The 20,231-nt window shown below is 40.8% G+C and overlaps 1 protein-coding gene and 1 pseudogene across 2 annotated transcripts; one reads left to right on the top strand and one right to left on the bottom strand.

The window, feature by feature from the left end:
- Positions 1–40: 40 nt before the first annotated feature.
- Positions 41–19,598, bottom strand: EIF3J (eukaryotic translation initiation factor 3 subunit J). 2 transcript variants are annotated; one of them, XM_065940720.1, is made up of 9 exons: positions 19,276–19,598; positions 19,211–19,245; positions 19,032–19,135; positions 8,724–8,778; positions 8,186–8,277; positions 5,379–5,493; positions 3,462–3,623; positions 2,155–2,228; positions 41–1,828 (listed from the first exon to the last, which is right to left on the bottom strand). In XM_065940720.1, coding segments are annotated over exons 1-9 (771 nt in total). In that variant the 5' UTR covers positions 19,278–19,598; the 3' UTR covers positions 41–1,696. The 2 variants fall into 2 exon arrangements, with proteins under 2 accessions (XP_065796792.1, XP_065796791.1); XM_065940719.1 differs by having other exon boundaries at positions 19,211–19,598.
- LOC136172824 (U4 spliceosomal RNA) lies at positions 7,362–7,441 on the top strand (annotated as a pseudogene).
- Positions 19,599–20,231: the final 633 nt, after the last annotated feature.

Here is a 20,231-nt window from a genome sequence, read left to right as displayed (position 1 = left end):
ATGATACAATAATTTAGTAAAGAATAGCTGTGCCTGCAGATTCCAGTTTCAAAGGAATTTAATATTATTTACACAGTTGAGGAACAGATGATACATTTCCATTTGTTAGAAACTGATCTCTATAATAAAATAGATTTTAAATTCAGTGTATGTCATTATTAATGCTAAGGAAATCTTAGCCCTTGGCTGCCTTAAAGGAAGCAATCTTTATTGGCTGTAATTATTGCTGTAGAGTCACTGCATTCTATAAATTCCTCAAATCATTTGATGGTCCTATCTCCACTAGGTGGTCTACAGAGCTCTGATTGAGGCTCCTACTCCTGTCTAAGAGAAGTTTAAAATACTTGCTCTGTCCCTATTTTTGATTCCGTGGCAATCTGCAACAAAGACTCTTAACCACAGATTTGGTTAAATTGATTACTGTGATATATATAATAGAGAAGATCAGCCAGTCTCTGCATACAGCCATCACCTGAGTTACATAAGCTCAGTTACTCCAAATAAATACTTCTAGGTATTTAATTAGGCCTTAGTATCTAAGCAACCAAATAATTTCTCCAAATAAATAAAGAGGAATGCAGCTCTATACCTTTGTTGCTCTAGAGAGACACTATTAAGGACTTTGCAAATCATTTTTCTTCTAAAACTACATCTACTCATCAAGCACTTATAAAGCTTTGTTAAGTATATAGAGAACTCTAGTCCCAAGAGCTTTGTTCTATACTCTCCAAAAATATCTCTTGGGAGGTAACACAAAATTTAAGTCCTCACAATAGTGACTTTATTAAATTAGTTGCTTTATAAAACATTGCAGATGTCATAATTGTTAACATAACAATTTACCAAACTGTGGGTAACTGGTGCAGTTTGCTGAGCATGTTTTATAAAGGAAAGGAAATGCCAAAACCCTGTTAAAGTTGTTCCACTGCAGCCCTGGAGAAAAAAGGAAGATCTGTTTCTCAGACAATTACAAATAAAATAGGTGAGGACTTTCCCTCCCCCATCTGAAGCACTCCGTCAGTACAATAGTCTGATAAATAGAAACTAGACAGTCTATGCAGTCAAGAGATTCCACAACGTGTAATGCAATAATGGAGAGGTTTGCCTTCTTCAGCTTCAAAGTTGGAGGGTTTTGGTCATTTAATTATCAAACTAGTGCTTTGCAGCCGCCGTATCTTCACTCTGAGATTATCAGTCTTCTTCACAATGTATTTTTAATATCCTCACGCTCAATTTTAAGACAAAGCAATTTTAATACTAGGTGCACACCACATGCCCTTGCAGCAGACCGCTTTTCTTGACAAGTTATGAAGTCATTCAAGGAGGTATGGTTAAGGCTGTATTACTGAACGTGCTGGTAAAAAGACACAATTTTTTTTGTCATGTTGCATCCTTTGTTTCCAATTCAGTGACTGCTGCTATGGAATCAGACAGCAACAATGACAACATCATTAGGTTTGTTTTTTAAAACTATGATTTAGTAGCAACAGAGGTTCCCAATTTTAACCCCTTGGCAACAAGATCCAAGTTCCCTCATTTGCACATTAGCACCTGAGTGTCAAGGGATTGAATAACCAGCACGAAAGATACTGCGCTTGTGACTGTAGCGTTTGGCAGAACTGAAAGGGAAGGAGTTGTGCTACACGCTGAAGGGACCGTGGGCGACAGAAGGGAGACCCCAGGGGAAGGGGAGGCGTCACATGAAGTCTTCATAGTCCTGCACGTATCCGCCATCATAGCCTCCGTAGTCTGCCAGATCATCTTTCATGGTGGCCTTTAATCCCCCTCCAGGAACCACGCCTTTCTTCTTCTTCTTGGCTTTGCTTTGCTGAAGATAAGAGAGTTAAGTCATAAGACTTTATATGGGCACCTTATTTGGTACAGCAACCCTCAGAGTCAAAAAAAGCCTCTGGTTCCAGAAAAACCTAGTTGTCTGAGATTCCAGAATTAAACCAGGGTAATTTCTATTATTAATTTAGAAAAACATGAACATATCTTATAAACAAAAGGATGATAATGGCACACCCCTGTTCTATTCCAATATAAATGGTGTTGGTGAACTCTTGACTTCTCCTCACTAACCTTGGTGAAAATACCATGTCTACACCCCAGTGTGTGTGTTATACACATTTCCCACACAACTAGCTCTTTTACCTTTTCTTGCTTCTGTTTCTCACTGCAGAGTACAGTCAATGAATTGGTAATCTTTTTCAAGTCATCAATTTCCACTAAAAAAAATAATAATTTTTAAGAATTTTAGAGCGTAACTAAAAAAGCAAAACACACATTCTTCACAGTGTCATGACGAATCTAATTTGTCCATCATTAACTTCGGTAACTTTGAAAAGGCTGTTAATTTCTCCTAACATGATAGAGAATCTTTTAAGTGTATGGCTAGGCTCACAAACCAGAAGTGCTTAAAATGGCAAGCCCAGCAACAAAACTTTATAATGCTCTATAATCGCCAAGACACCACTGCTTAACCAGAAACTGGAAACATCTACAGCTTACAGTGCCCCCTACCATTCTTCCTTATCCAGTCTAAACACACAAAATAACCATTCCTTACGGAAACAACACATCCTTGATTTCCAGTGAGGAGTATCTGAATCAGTATGGAAGGCCAATCCTTAAACCCATAGATGACAACTCCCCGGCCCTTGAGGTCTCCATTTTCTAGCACAAGAATGAAAATAGTAGGTATCTCAGAAGTCTTAAATGCCTGCCCTACCAGAAAATAAACTTGGCCAACACATCCTTCCACCCCATTAAAATATAAAGCTGGAAAGAGACATGAGTTTTTAGCTACCAAAAAAAGTGTTCAATTTTGGTTAGCACCTCTGAAACAGAAAAAGTGTGTACAAAATAAAACCACAACTACGGGCATATTGCTGACCAGATTTAGAACCTTCCACTTAGTAATCATTTCCCAAAGAAAATCCACTTTAAAATTCCTGTGAAGAATTCATCCTCAGTCTTAAAATCAGTAAAGAGTAGCAAAACTAGTCCCTTCCACCTTGGTGCTATACCACCACTGGTTGTCACTCCCATTCCCCACGCCCCTGAAATGTGCGACTCTTCTGGGAGCACGAAACGAAATCCATGGACCCAGAGAATGGGTGGCAGCTCTTGCAGCTGGCTTCCTCATTTATAAAGTGAAAAGACACTCATCTGTGGTCTCAGTTCTAAAATTCTGTATGATTTTCCCCAAAAGATACTTCCTTAGCTCCCTTCAACATAAAACAAGAAGCTAGTCTTTTATTCGCTGTTGTGCCAACAAGCACAGATGTCCCTCTGGGAAGCCATTGTAAAAACACTAAGAAAGCGTCCTCAAAAGACCACTTAATGTGTGTTTGCAGAGCAACATTCCTAAGTTACCTGCTAAAAAAGCAAATCTTCAGTGTATTATAACATCCCCTACTTAAATCCATCCGCAAGGGTCAGAGATGAGAATTACTTACATGAAATACAAACATCTCGAACTAAGGCTTCCAAAAAATTGGCATAATATAGTGACTTTTCATATTGTGTAATTTTATCTTTTAGTAACTTTCCGAACTCTGTGAAGTCATCTCTTGAGGACGGGTTCATAGCATCTATTCCATAAACTGTATTATTAACACCTGTAGGAGAAAGGGGACACACAAAATAAAATTTAGAAGCCTATCAGATATCTAAATAACCCTATTATTTCATTCTAAAACAGAGGTTCTCAACTTGAGTCGACTGAAATCTTCAGACAGAATTCAAGTGGTTTGTACATAATTACTGTATCACAGGGTATTTGAATATTTTGATACCCATTCCAAAATAACAGGTTTCCTTTGTAAGTAAAATCTTCTCTATTTCACGCATTTAGAAACGGTATGTTAAGAAGGGAACCATCGGCCTCCTGGCCCAAAGGAGTCCCTGGCACAAAAGGGATGCTCTAATCGCGTTCGTCCAAGAACAGCCCACAGCAAAGATGGAAGAGAAAGGAAAAAAGCAAACAAAGATGGTTCCTGTGAAAGTATCCAGCTAATTCCAGAAGCTAAGTAGGAGTAAACCATGCGTTAAATCCCAGCAGAAAAATTAGCTTAAAAGGACTCTAGGCTGTGAGACACGATGCTGCCTGTGTGTGCTGTGTGTGCTCAGTCGCGTCCAACTCCCTGCAACCTCATGGACACGGGATTTTCTAGGAAAGAAGACTGGAGTGGGTTGACATTTCCTACCCCAGGGGATCTTCCCCATCCAGGGATCAAACCTGCGTCTCTTGCGTCTGCTGCACTGGCAGATTCTTCCTCAATAATCAAGTAATCACTTGCTGACACTGATCCAATATTTTAGTACTAGAAACACCACACTAGAATCCTATTAACCGAATGATCACTGTATGAATACATGCTTCTGCTTTTAATCGACAACTGGTGTCCCATCTTAGAATTCATTACCACATAAACCCTTCTCTTTAATAAACACTATGGGTGGCTTTTACCATCCTATGAAGACAGGATGATGGGCACGTGCCCGCTGCAATGAGATGAGAGTGGTGGAGACATGTGAAGCACTCGCCAGTACACGGGAGCATCCATAGCAACTCTTGAGCTTGCTGAAGACTGAGAGGCCAGCTCACACTCACAGTGAAAAGCAGAGTGTTCACTACAGTCAGCCTGCTTGGTCCATTTTAAAGAAGGGATGGGGAGAGATCAAAATAACTAGATCCTTCTAGGTTTCATCTCAAGGTTATTTAACTGTGAAACAGGATATTCTACTCTGAAAAAAAATAAAATGAGAACTTTTTAACTATTTCTCTGACTTTGTATCTTTATCCTCTGTGCCATGTAACTCCCCCTGGAACTCTCTAAACTTACTACCTATTTACAGAATCCTGAACATACCTTTTATCTTCTACACTAACCACAGCTGCAGGCATGGGACAGGACATAGAAGTCCTCTGGAGGGAAGGGCATGGTGAAGGCCAAGAAGGGACAGCCTCAGCCTCAAGAGGCCAGCATGCTCTTGTCTAGATCCCACCAGACTTAAGACAGTGATACTTCTACAGTCAAACATTTAAACCTCAGAAACTTACAGGCTTCACACTTCACCCAAATTTCACCCAGCTGATAACATATACTTAAATCAGCAATATACTTTATTTGGGTTCAATAACTTAATCATCTTTTATGCAATACTCAAATTATTCAAAAGTCTGAGCATGTATCTCACTCTATGTTAAGTAATGAAACCTCAAATACAAACAAAAGAGGTTAAGAACTGCTTTCTAATACCTGTTATTATGTTTCTTCAAAAAATATGTTTTCTGAATTTTCAAACTAGTAAGACTTCCACAGTATTCTCTTACAACTTCAGTACTACACTGTTACCACACCCCCACTTACCAAAAGTTTCTTTTGCTAATTCGAGGTCAGACTCTTCCTGTAATTTCTTAAGCCGCAGTTTATCTGCTAATTGTTCTTCTGGTGTTAGCATTTTAGGTTCTTCAGGTTCTTCTAACTAAAATGAGACAACAATGAAGTTTGATAACAGCTGGTTATAATGAACACAGTACATATCTGTACTGTATAATTTTTTTTTCTAGACATACAAAAAACAGCAAACATTCATAGTGTTTATGGTATTTCTACAGTAAATTCTTTTAGATATCCTTTTCCTAATGTTACAGGAAAAAAACCTGAGTCACAGATTAAGCAGCCTGCCCATGGTAACAGAAGGTTAACACAAGTGGTAATGTCAAAGAATTGAGACTTGAACACTGGGTTTATTTCATGGTAATTTTTTTAAATTAAGGACTTGAGATTGCAGACAAGTTGAAATATCTCTCAAATTCTGGCTAAAACTGTATACTGAAAAATATTTTCTAGAGTAACTTTTGTAATATTTATCAAGTCTTTAAAATATACTATATGCTTTAATCAAATAATTCCACTTTGAGGTATTCCTCTTGAGAAACCAAAGATGCACACAAATATTTAACCAAAAGGAGGTCAAATGAATATTATGATAGTCATAATGTCAAATAAATGTAGAGATGATCTAAATATTCCACAACAGAATGGTTAAAGTATATGGCATATCCGTAATATTATGTAGACATACAAAAAAAATTTTTTTCAAAGAATTAGAAAAACTTTTCCCCCTTATTTATCTTTTTATTCCACTTCTTTGAGATGACAATAGTCTAATTTATATCCTTTCTATATACCATAAGTTTCTATAACAAATATGTTACTAAGAGGAGATACCTTTGATAATATTTATCAAAGTAGGAAAAAGGTGAAGGGAATTTGTGCTATTCACAATTATCCATGCCTGTGCAGTTTGAAGATTTTGATTGAGAAGACCACTTCTGAAACAGGTCACATTTTATTTCTCATGGAGAAGATTTTTCTAGAAAAAGGGAACTATCTCAACTATTGATAGACCTGAACACACTTATTTCCTGCATCAAAACTGAGTGTGTTTTAACTCAATACTTCACCTAAGATAAAATTAATTCACTGAGTGTAAGGTTTCTTTATTTTTGGAGACTAATATCAAGATACAATAAAGTAAGTATAATGCTAAACTTCAAGGACCAACTTCTTAGATTGACCTATAAGAATCCATTGCTTGTTCTGAACATATAAACATGCATGTAAGTGTACTTAGATATACAAATACAAGATTTAAAGTATCTAAAATGTTCCTGACTGGGGGGAAACAGACATTCTCACATATTGTTGGCCATGATAATTTGGTACTAAAAAGGAATGACAGTAGCTGATTCCAGGCCTAAAAGAGTTTACCAGATGAGCTTATTGTGCCAGAAAACAAGGAACCTTTCAAAGACTAGCAGGGTTCTGTGAAACAGAGGAAGATAGGAACAACTTAGAGTGACCCCTACTGTCCAACACTGGGACAATTTAAGCATCAAAAAAAAATAATCACTATATCTAAATGAAATTCATAAAGGACCATAAATTTACTCAAAAAGAAAAAACTGAAACCCACAAAATCCTTCATTTTTCACCTCTTAAAGTTACCACACTGGCTCCTTACTATGAAAATTAGTAATTAAAAGAATTAAGCTTTTATGCTTTCTAGTACAAAGGGAAAAAAAGCCAGCCAATAAGAAAACAGAAGTCATAGAATGAAATATCACCATTCTGCCACACCTAAAGAAATAATTAGGCAGTGATCAGCAATGACACTATTTAAAGGAAAAATGCATAATGTCTGTTATATATTGGATTATATTTTAGCAAAAAAAAAAAACAGATGAAGCAAGTTGGCAAAATATTAACAACTGGTAAATTTAGGTGATTTGTATATGACCCATTATGCTATTTTCTTGAAATTTCTCTTAATAAAAAGTCAAGGGAAGCTTTGCGCAGTGGCAGTATCGTAGCCAATGAGGTTTATCCGAGGCGCGATTATTGCTAATTGAAAAAAAAAGTCAAGGGAATTCCCTGGTGGCCCAGTGGTTAGGCGCTTTTACTGTGGAGTTGTTTCACCAGGTTAAAATAAGAAAGCTTGCTATGATCTATGGTAAGATTTCCATGATTATTAAATCAAGGCAAGGTGAAAACAGTAAAAAATGGGTGGCATATGACCATACAGTTGTATACAAATATATAAAGTCACCTTGGAGACATCATAAACCAGTATTTACTTATAGGATAAAGGGAAAGAAACAGAACAAATCTGTGAAGAGTTGGGTGCCCCTCTTAATATCATTTTGATTTCTGAATCATGTAAATGTGTTTTCTATTCAAAAAGTAAATGAACACAAAATTCCTGATCTTGTTCCAAATAATCAAAAACATCTCTATAGTACATGGCAGAGACATGGGTGCTTTTTGTATTTACTCAAAATGTACACTCCCCCCCCCCCAAAAGAGACTATGCTCACAGCTAGCAAGAACAGCAAGGCAGTGACAAAAATCCCTGACTATGGTCACAAGGCAGTCCTGAGTGCTTCCAAATGTCTGTGAAAATCTAAAAGGCATTCTAACACGTAAAGCTTCTGGGTTTGGTTTTTGCAAAAACCACAAATTCAGTTTGTCTGGGATCACTTTATCTGATGATGTCCATTTACAGCCTTTACAAAGCCCTTTAAACGGTCAGGTAACATTTGCTGCTTGTTACGATACTGCACCACTACTGAGGTGAGAATTCTGTATTATGGAAAATAAATAGGACTTACTCTCTTTTTAATTTCTTCTTGCCTTTTCTTCTGCTGCCGTTCTTTCTCTCTTATTTTCTCTGCTATTTTTTTCTTTTCTGAAATTTTTACTTCTGAAAGTAAAGAAATGTTTTAATCACAGTTAATCTTAAATATTTTCTAGTTTATGAATGAGACAGACATGATACTTATATACTTCAAGAGATCAAACCTCTCCCAGCTCCAATTTAGATGGTGATTTCCTGGCAAATAAGAAAAGTTCTTCCTTTCTCCTCTCTAATCTAACCCCTAAGATCCAAACGCCTCCTTTCATATTTCCCCACAGTCCTTTAGGTGGGACTTAGACCATTCAACTGTGATGCCTCATCCTCTAATCTGATTATATTTTAAAGAGAGAGAGAAAAAAGATGCAGGGAGAAGAGAATGAACTGGAAACAGAAGGATGCTTGCTTTCTAAAAATAACCAAAATTTCCAATTTTGCAGCATTTTGTTAGTTGTTTTAACATAAGCATCAGATTAAGATCTAAACCCCAAAATAGAGGAAACCCAATGGATCACCTGGTTTTACTTCTGCTGCTTCTTTTTTTTCATCATCATCATCATCCCAGTTATCCTAAACAAAAGAAAACTCCATTAATAATTCTTGCATTCTTACTTTTCCATGTGATCCTTATTATTCTAACACCACAGAAACAAGTTTGCTGGGGTTTTGGTTTTTTTTTTTTTTTTGGTGTTACATTAAATTTATAATTTTGGGAGAACTGACATAATGTTGAACTGCCCTAGCCTAGAAAAAGGGCTATCTTTTCATTTGTTCACGCCTACCTCTGTATCTTTCAAAGAATGTTTTAAAGTTTCTCTTAAAGGGTTTTGCGTATTTCTCATTAGGTTTATTCCTAAGTATTTCGTCTTCCCTGTTGCCATTGTAAATTTTTTTTTCCATTTTATGTCCTCTAACTGGTTATTATTTTATCATAGAAAAGCTACAGGTTTTTGTACATTAACTTTATATCCTACTACTATATGTATGTAAATACATATATGTTGTGCTCAGTCATATCCAACTCTTTGTGACCTCATGGACTACACCAGGCTCCTCTGTCCATGGAATTTTTCATCAAGAATACTGGAGTGGGTTGCCATTTCCTACTCCACGAGATTTTCCCGACTCAGGGATCAAACTCGCATCTCTTGTGTCTCCTGCATCAGCAGGCAGGTAAGATTCTTTACCACTGCACCACTCTGAAACCCACTTTGATTACATTTATCACTTAAGTTAGCTCCATCACTGAGTCTCTATGGTCTTCCAGGTATACTACCATATCATCATCTGCAAATGAGATAGCTTTATTCCTTCTTCACCAATTTGTGTGGCTCCACAATTGATTTCGCTTATCTAATCGCACTGGCAAAACCTCTAGTATAGTGTGAAAGAACAGTGGCAGAGAAAATGGGGATCAAGTCCTTGTTCTTCTCTTAATGGAAATGCCTACAGTGTCTCTCCACGAAGTGTTATGTACCCCACCACATTTATGGAGTAAAATTTAAAAACTTTTCTTTTAATGCTCTGAATTCCAAGTCAATTAGAAAGTCTTCTTAAAGCAAGGAATTTTCTTCTAGAAGATGTATGCTTCCATTGTTTTTTCATTTAGATCTCTGATCCTTTGCAATTTTTTCTTTTCTATGATGGATCTAAGTATGGATCTAATTTTATCTTTTCCCAAATAGTTACTCAGTTGTCAAAGCACCATCTATTGAAAAGTCCACCTTTCTAATATTTTATAATAACTATAAATGGAGTATCATCTTTAAAAACTGAACCACTATGTTGGTTCCAAATATGGAAAGGACTATGTCAAAGCTATATACTGTCACCCTGTTTATTTAATTTAAATGCAGAGTACATCACGAGAAATGCCGGACTTGATGAAGCACAAGCTGGAATCAAGATTGCTGAGAGGAATATCAATAACCTCAGATATGCAGATGACACCAGCCTTATGGCAGAAAGCCAAGAGGAACTAAAGAGCTTCTAGATGAAAGTCAAAGAGGAGAGTGAAAAAGCTGGCTTAGAACTCAACATTCAAAAAACTAACACCATGGCATCCAGTCCCATCACTTCATGGAAAACAGATGAGGAAACAGTGGAAACAATGACAGACTTGATTTCCTTGTGCTCCAAAATTACTGTAGATGGTGACTTCAGCCATGAAATTAAAAGACGCTTGCTCCTTGGAAGAAAAGCTATGACCAACCTAGACAGCATATTAAAAAGCAGAGATATTATTTTGCCAACAAAGGTCCGTCTCATCAAAGCTATGGTTTTTCCAGTAGTCGTGTATGGGTGAGAGTTTGACTATAAAGAAAGCTGAGCGCTGAAGAATTGATGCTTTTGAACTGTGATGTTGTAGAAGACTCTTGAGAGTCCCTTGGACTGCAAGGAGATCAAACCAGTCAATCTTAAAGGAAATCAGTCCTGAATAGTCACTGGAAGGATTGAATCTGAAGCTCCTCCAGTACTTTGGCCACCTGATGCGAAGAACTGACTCATTGGAAAAGACCGTGATGCTGGGAAAGATTGAAGGCGGGAGAAGGGGACAAGAGAGGATGAGATGGTTGGATGGTATCACTGACTAGATGGACATGAGTTTGAGCAATCTTCAGGAGTTGGTGATGGACAGGGAATCCTGGCGTGCTGCAGTCCCTGGGGTCGTAAAGAGCCGGACACGACAGAGCTGACACTGTACACCTGAAGCCTGTACAACCAACTACACTTCAGTTTGTAAAAAGCCCATCTCTGCCCTGTGATTCAACCACATACTGAGTTTTCTTAGACACTGGATCTATTTCTGCTTTCTATTCTATCCCACTGGTTTGTTGTCTCTTCATGTACCAGTACCTACTGTTTTAATTAGAGGCTTTATAGTATGTTTTTAATGTAAGCTGGGGCTAATCCCCCCTTTTCAGGTTTTTTAGTGTTTTCCTGGCCATTCTTGCACACTTATTTCTCCATATGAACGTTTATATCAAGCTGTATAACTCCACAAAAAAGCTTCTCCATTAACAGTTAAAACACAAGACCACCAAACCAAAATTAACAGTCTCTCTTAAATAATTCACAGTAGTTTTAAAAGAAAAATTGAGCTATCTTTATACTTCTTACTTTCCCAAATGTAAAAGCATCCAACATTCTGGCTAATCGTTTTAATTATTTCAATCAATATTCCATACAACGTAACCCTGGCTGATGAATTAAATCTTTATAAAAATTTAAGCCCAACATTGTAAATCAACTATATTTCAATTTTTAAAAATTAAATTTAAAAAAAAAAAGAGTTAAGCTCAGTACAGTAGAAGAATCAAGAGCTGATCAACAGCTTCATGGAACCAGCTCCCTACCTCGGGCGGGGCACTTTGAGGTGGCTCTGTAGTCTCTCTCCTACGCCTAGCAGGGTCACTGAGCTAAACATAAAACAACTGTCAATCTTCTAAAGGGTCCAGAGAATTTAGAAGGTTTAAGTTTAACAGAGAAAGACACAGTCCTGTGTTTAAATAGGGCTTTAACCTACAGGTAACCCGACCACTGTCTCAGCCACCATCAGGCACCCGAGGACACGCCAGTCTGAAGCTGAGCAGAAGGTGACGGGCAAGGCAGGAGGGGCAGGGCTGACTCATGTGCCACAGCTGCGACGCCAAGCTTCTGGCTTCATAACGCAAGAGGCCGTAAATCTGAATCAGGCTAGGTCTGTAAACTAAGCCTTCATTCTTAATAAAAATCTAAATCCAAAGAAATAAAAAAAATCCTGCAAGGCTGCCATGGAGTGGGAAGAACTTTGAATATTAGTATTTTTATAATCACTTTACCTTTGCAATTTAACCCACAGTTCATAGTTAACACACACACAGTGAAAGCAAACCAGCGAGTCACTGTCTGAACATCTACGAGTTAGAAATCAGACGGTACATGTCCATATCACCCTGCCAGTTTGCTTAAGTGCTCTATCAGTACACCATTGTACAAAAGGAACCAGAGAGCTAAAACTAAAAGTTGACTACTACTAGAAGTCTTTTGTCATTTTAATCTTCATAGAACATAAAAGCTGGGTTTGTGAGTGGTACGCTGCTTAGATGGTTCTTAGATAAAAGAACTATCTGCTTACTTCTAGGGAATGTTTATAACTCCCTACTAGTAACAATGATGATGATGATAATAGTAACAACAGTAGGTTGCATTTACCAAGTGCTTACTGTGCACTAAGCACTACGCAAAGGACTTTATGTTTAAATTTTTTAAATTCTTTGGCCATGCTGCAGAGTTTGTGGAATTTTAGTTCCCTGACCAGGGACTGAACTTGGGCCCGTGGAAGTGAGTCCCAACCACTGGACTGCCAGGCAAGTCCCCAAAGAACTTTACATATAGTAACAGTTAACCCTCACAAAAATCCTGCAAGTAAAGTAGTGTTATCCCCACTTTACATTAAGGACGATAAGGTCCAGAGATAACAACCACACAATCTGAATGGAAAAATAATGAAGGAACCTGTTTTGAACAGAACAAGATTTCTTTAAAGTGTCATATTAAACATCATTTCTTACCTGAATCCTGAAGTATAAATGTCTGGGAACTAGGTCCCTCCACACCAAAATTTGTTCTTTCAATTAGTCCTGGAATGGAGTCCCCTGGAATTGCAGGGAATCCCACATCAAAGAGAAGGGTTATGGTACATACTAAGATATGCCCAGCTACAACTATGTCAAATATTCATCTCAAATTGCCTGTGATGGATTTCTACTAATTTTAACAAATGAGTCTAGCAGCCTCTGGGAGCAGGTGCTCAAGAGGAGCGAGGCGTAGCTGAAAATCAGCAGCGCCATCCCAGTAACTCCCACACAGCGAAACAGCAGAGCGCAGTAGGATCTGTGTTCAGTGCTGATACTCCTCAGTTCCCTTGGCCAGTAAAACCTCACCCCACCCGGATCACTGCTTTCTCAGTGTCTCATTCACCCTGACTTTACGTCCCGCCTGTACCCCGCCCCTGGTTTTGCTACCGAAGAATAACCTTATTCTGGACAGTTCTCAAACTGCCCCGTCAGTGCAAGTGTAATGAGGCCACCTAGAATTTCAGCACAGAAGAGATTTCAGTAGCAAAAACACTGGCTCCTATCTCTAAGTCCTGGAAACAACTACGACATTTGCTCCTCAGTTCACAGACGGACCATGAAAGGCACCCTCACCCCAGAGTGCTGGAAAAAAGTCTGCTCTGAAGTTACTCCTATACTGAGGACAAGCTCCTCAAGAAGGGAGCACAGTGACATCAGAAAAAACAGACTGGTCACACTTCCAAACAAATGTAATCCCAAAAGCAGAAGGCCAGGTAGCTTTCCACATGAACTTAAGACAGTTTTTGCATCCTTAGTTATAAAAGTAAATGCATAAAAGTAGAATGTTTAAAACTGCCCAATTTTCCATAAACATCAAGACTTTGTAAATGCTGACAATAAATTCAGATAAAATACAAGAAGGGTTACTAGAGAAACAGCTAAAATTAATGGTTGTTTTTGGTTCAGGAGTTACCTATCAATATCCAATTAAATTCTTTAACCAATTATCACTGGTAGCCAATCGATCTTCCAACTAAAATATCCAAAAGTATTTCTTTTATCTCCAAAAGTATTTCCAAGTATTTAAAGTATTAATATCTCCAGTATCAACCAGGCTCTTCTAAAATGGGGTTAAAATGAGGCTCTTCCTCAGAAGAGAAGCTGTTTATAAACTATCTGCTTATGTATACTTATGTTCTACAGATACACACCCAGCATCGTTTGAGCCATTTCTCTAAAAAAAGACGGGTGTTTTTCAAGTTTAAAACCTGCTTCCCAACTAATGACAACTAAGAATTGAAAACATAACAGAAATAATTTAAACCCTGGTTTCTTTTTATTTCTAATAACGTAGCCAGTAGTTGGCTAGTCTGTCATTTTTATAATGTACAACTACAGAATGTCACATGCAATGAGAGAACACGTTTAAGGCTGAAAATGCTTTCCAACTTAAGCTAGATATATTTATAGATCATCAAACAGAAGTAGCTTCCTATGAGCAGGAAAACTCTTCTGCCCCACAGCAGAAGCCCATTAACCAATATATACACCTCCTCCTCCTCTTCTTAAGTACAATAGTTTGGTTTAGATGAAGCATGATCTCTTGAGGCAAGAGAGTCTCACTGGGTGTTCCATAAGCTGCACCAACTCTGTTCTGAGAAACATCGGAACTCTTGTCGTGTGCTCCTGCCATGGCCAGACCTGACAGCAAAGTTTCGTTTTTAAAATAAGCTCAAATGTTCTTCCATCACCTCAGTACTTTGCTTGTCTCTGGAAGCCAGGGTATCTGTCTCAATAAATTCTACTTCACTTAACTCATTAAGTTTTTAACACACTACCATGGCTCAGCACTCTGCTGAATTCCATCTCAATACCGACCTGTCTCATATTTGGAAGTGTTATCAATTCTACTTCAAATTCCCGGCTAAGCTAGATCAAGAACAAGACACTGAACACTAAACAAATGGCGTATTTGTTCTCAATGGTCCAGGATAGCAAATATATTAGGTAAATATTTTTCAGCAACAAACACACTTCCCAACTAAAAACTCACTAGTTTATAAAAAATTGTCAGGGTAGTACAATGATACAATTGATATTTTCTTCAAAATAATCTGGCTGGGTGAGGAGAACAGCAAGACAGAATATAGGAAATAGAAGGTTGGTCATGGGTTTGTTAAAGTTCTTTCCACTTCTGTAAATGTTTAGAATTTTTTATAAGATGCACACACACACACCTTCCACACACACTATCCATTTCCTAGCAAAATGCCTACCTTCTGAAAACTTCCCAACAGAAATATGATCATCTACTTCAGAAATGCTGTTTCCAATGCTTCAAAAATGTCCTTACTCTGGTATATTTAAACTATTAACTGGGATACGATCCTAACAGACAGCTGAATGGGCACAATAAGGCATGCAGTTTTCAACTAATCCAATTCTCTAGGGTCTTTTAAAGATATTTTGTAATAACATTATAGAAGCAAATGTGTGAGATGATTGATTACAGCCAGAAGTTTTCTCAAAACAAACTCTACACCCTTTGAATAAATCTAGCTTCTAATCTGTCTTAGTGAAATGATGGGAGACTAGTAAAATGGCGTAAAAGTTGTATTGTTCCTACTTGCAGTGGGTAGATACTCACAGTAAGCAGGAAAAATGATCAACACAGCCTACACATCATTCCAGAAATGGGGAAGGAGTCTAGAGATATATACCAAGCAAACAATTTCTCCCACTGCTTGTGCACTGATATCAGGATAGGGTAGAAAGGGGAAATAAAGCTAATGTGAGAGGAAACTATGCTCCCCAGTTCTCACCTTTTAAACTGGGAAGAAGCACAGCCTTCCCCTACCCCTCCCAAGTGAATATGAACAATTATGCTGCTGCTAAGTCACTTCAGTTGTGTCTGACTCTGTGATCCCATAGACGGCAGCCCACCAGGCTCCCCCGTCCGTCCCGGGGATTCTCCAGGCAAGACCACCAGAGTGGGCTGCCATTTCCTCCTCCAATGTGTGAAAGTGAAAAGTGAAAGTGAAGTCACTCAGTCATGTCCGACTCTCAGCAACCCCATGAACCGCAGCCTACCAGGCTTCTCCATCCACGGGATTTTCCAGGCAAGAGTACCAGAGTGGGGTGCCATTGCCTTCTCCGATGAGCAATTCTAGTTTCACCTAAATCCACTTCTGCCACTATCAGACAGCTATTTGAAAAGTCAAGGGCAGTAAAATGCTATGTCTATTGAAAGACATTAACCTACTGGAGCAAGTTACTGTAACAAAAGACCTTAGTTTTCCTTTCATTTCTCAGGACATTACAAAAATGACATTACACCTATACTCTTAAAGGTTAAACACTAGATGCTGACACAGATTGAAGAACTTACTGTTTCTACCTACCTTACTTTTGAAGGACTTTTCAAAAAGTCACCTACTGTATTCTTTAAGGACTGTGATTATTCAATCTCATGAAAACTAAACCTTGTTAACAACTGCTACCAAAGGATTAGCATTAGAACATCAGAATTCAGAAATTTGCTATTAAAGTATTCCTTACTTTTTGAAAGTTCACTTTATGACACTTCACTTTTTCTAACGTACCTTAGTACCTGTGTTCGCTAAGTGAAATACAAAGAGAATTTACAATTTTATGACAAGTGAAAATTGCATTTTTTAAAATTGTTTTTTGAAAAGTGCATCTGTTTTTGCACTGAGCTATTATAGTGGCAGTGAGCACCCTAAGTAGCAAGAGCGGCACCGTCAAGGCCAAGTTCATTCTCCACCAAGCGCCTCAGAATCTCAGCACCAAGCTGCCATAGCTTTGAATTATGTCTGTGAGCATCTGTGCTTTACCTTGACTTATCCTGTGCATTTGTTAGCAAGGTATGTCCTAAAGTAATTACTTCCTTCAGCTTTGGAAAGGTTTGATAGGAATGCTCTAGTTTCAGAAAGCAGGGAAAACCTTCTCATTACCATTCAAGGTGACAAATTTCAACTCTAGATTCTGAGCAAGCAAAAACTTGCCTGACAACCATGGTCATTCCATTCAAAACAAAAAATACACAGTAAACACCCATTATGGAGAGAACTTACTCCTACTGAGCTAAAGAACACAACGTGGCACAAAAATGACCCCAGATGCAAGATCTAAACAGCCTAAGCATATTTTCCATCAGCCAGAAAAATTAACACTACATCTAGAAGCAAGAGAGAATTAACGTTTACTCAGTGTCTACCAAGTGTCAGCCAACCCTGCTTAATGCTTCATATGTTATCTCCTTTAAAGTGCAAAATAATGCCTGAGATAGCTTCCGTAGTAATGCTAAGATTGGGATGGGGGGCAGGCGGGGCGAGGGTTAATTAAAAAACTGGTTTATGTTCACAAATAGAAACTGTCAAGGCAACAGTATAGATCCAGGTCTGTCTGATCCTAAACTCCTAGGAACCAAACTACTCCATTATCTTGGAAATCTTTGAGAAACTCAGCAGAAAGCAACATTTCAACATGGAAATAAAAAGGGCAAGTTCGGCTTTCTACTACTAAAAGATCAACTTCAAAGTTTAAGTAAAAGAAATAGGCTATTTGTATAAAACAAAATCTGCACTGAAAGGGTGTTAAGAGACAAGATAACCTTTATGTAACACTTACAACTCCTAAACCTCCAAAATTAGTTACAAGTGGTCAGAATTCTCTTTATCAGGACAGACACCATTTAGATACAATAATTTCAGTCAGGCTTCCTCCTATCAGTCTAGACTACTTCAGTCAAACTTCATTTTCTGGTAATTCCTGATTCTCTAGTCGCTTCTTCTCACTTATTCCCAATTTTCCTAACAAATGTCTTAACTCCTACATCTACTATGCATAGAAATGAATGGACAAATCTGAACTAAAGGCTCAAAACACAAAATCTGCTATAGGGTAGGGAGGTAACTAATATTTTGCAATTAGGCTGATAACACAATCCATTCCCATACAACATGTAAATGAAACAAAAATTTAAATATCTTCACAATACTGTTGCTTATTAATTAACCCCAAGGTTTGAAAAGCTCACATCATCCCTGAACCTCAGGCTGTTCAATGAATTGGGACATCCGCCTCATCAGACAAAAGTAAAATCTGAACAAAAGCAGTATGGACACAAAGTTCATAATGATTATCTAGCTTAAATTTTTTTTAACCCAGCGGAAAGATTTGTAGGGTTTGTTATCAAGGGCTTGGGGTAGAAGTCAGAAGAATAAACCATTCACTAAATGGATCAAAACCATAGAAAACCATTTTCCAACTCATATTAAATTTTATCTTCACGGAAATAAAGATTTTGAGAACTTCGTTAATAAGAGGCTTAACATTCTGCACTTAGATTTGTAGCTACTAGAAAAACAAAAACAAACGCAGCAGTCATAATGTCATCTGAAGCCATATGCTGAGTCCCCAGGAGGTCTCAAAAACAAACGAAATATACAAAGCATAGGACAAACACAACCAACACCGGCTCCTTTGCCTTCTCCAACCACGAAATCAGTATTTCCTTACGGGTTGCCACACAGATGAATAACCCACTCTATCAGAGCTCCATTTTTCAAGTCGCTGTGTGGACTAACCAGGTTTCTGACCACTAAGGTCAGTCCTCAATTCGTCCTTTTACTACAGGGAGGGAGAAGGGGGTCTAAGAAGTATTTCACTTGAGTAGGGGGGGTGGGCGGAAAGGTGGCTGAAACTACACCACAATATTTCACACATTTAACAGCTCTAACAAACTCTACCAGCGGGCCTTTGGGGCTGCAGACGAGCTACAAGCCCGAGGGCCGCCTGAGCTCGGAAAGGCAAGAGGGTTAGGAGACGCACATCTGGGATGAGCCAGGGGCCCCAACCTCACCCTCCCTTTGGGGCTGCAGACGAGCTACCAGCCCCAGGGACGCGTTACGAGACGCCCCATCTGGGAAGAGCCGGGGCCCCGCTCTCAACCCCGCGCAGTGCGCACGTGGGCCGGCCCAGCCGCGGCTGTCACCGCCTGTCGCCGGCTGGCGGGCGGTCCGGGCAGGAGCGGACCCTCTAAGAGGGGCTGGGGCCCGCCACTCGGCAGGCAGACTCTGCAGACCACGCCGCCCAACTCCGGCCCTCAGGCCGGCGGAACAGGGCACCGCCGGGCCCTGCGCTCGCGTCCCCACACGGCCCGCAGGCCCGGGCGGCGCCCCGGGCCCCGCGTCCGACCTCCAGCCCCCGGCGGGCACCCCGGCCCACCCCGCGCGGACCCACCTTGACGTCCTCGTCCTCGTCCTCGCCCTCCCAGCGGTCCCCGCCGGCCGTGCCGCCGCCCCCCACCTTCCGCACCGGGTCTTCCACAGAGAACGTGTCCGCGTCTGTGGGAAGAGAGCCGCGTTAATGACAGTCTGGGGCCAGCGCCGGCCCGGCCCGATCCCCGAGCTTCTCCTCACCCCAGGAGTCGGAGTCCCCGGCCGCCGCCGCCGCCGTCGCCGCCGCCGCCGCCGCCGCCGCCGCCATGTCGAGCCGGGCGTGAGCGTGTGTGAGGGAAGACGGGGGAGAGTTAGCGCGGCGGAGGTGAGTCACCGGATCCCCGCTCGCCGCCCGCGCGGGGAACGCTGGGACCGCGGCTGACTCAACGCCGGGGCCCCGCCCCCTCGGCGGCCGGAAGGGGCGCGGGCGAGGCGGGCGCGCGGGGCGTTCCGCGCTCCACTCGGCGCCTGAGGGGCCCGACGGGCCGGAGCGGCCGCAGGAGGGGCGGGGCGGGGCGGGCAGAGCCGGACCCCACTCTCGCGCACCCCAGGAAGGAACCGGGAGTACGGAGATCGTGGCAGCACCTTGGCTGCCGCTTGGCTGGCGCCTGCCCTCTCCCTTCCTCCCCGGCCACCCTGCGCCCGCCCCTAGCGGCGCGGCGCGCCCTCTGCTCGCGTGGACCCCGCCCCGGGGTGCCGGCGACCGCGGCAGATAGTCCGCGCGCCGCGCCCGGCTGTGGGCGGCGGACTGGCCTCCGCGTCCCAGGGGCGCGCGGTAGCGCGCTGGGCGAGGTGGGCCTCTGAACCCCGAAGGGCGCAGGGCGCCGGGAGAAGCGAGCGGAGAGCACCGAGTTCCTGGCCGCTTCCCAGCCAGGTAGCTCAGATTCAGCTCCCTGCACGTTTGCCTCCAGAGCATCACGAAGGGATCGAAGGGAACCCGGGGCCCCAGGACCTTCCCTTCTGTGAGCCCCCTGAACCCAGTACACGATTCATTCTTTCGCAGAATGATTTCGGAACTCAGTCTGAGTCTAGTCTTACCCTCACGGAGCGCACAATTAAGCAGCGAAAACAGACACGGAACAGATTTCGACACCGTGCAGTGACTGCAACAAAAAGAAGCGTCTTGAGGTTAAATTCAAAAGCGTAATGTTAACCGCGGAGGGGAGCGGTAGGGTATTTGAAAGGCTTCCAGAACGTGAGCGCTGCAGTAAGGAGTTTAAAA

This window comes from Muntiacus reevesi, chromosome 7 (assembly GCF_963930625.1).
Source record: "Muntiacus reevesi chromosome 7, mMunRee1.1, whole genome shotgun sequence".
NCBI classification, from domain to species: domain Eukaryota; kingdom Metazoa; phylum Chordata; class Mammalia; order Artiodactyla; family Cervidae; genus Muntiacus; species Muntiacus reevesi.
Note: the sequence above shows the minus strand (reverse complement) of the source record. Positions and strands in the feature narration are given on the sequence as shown.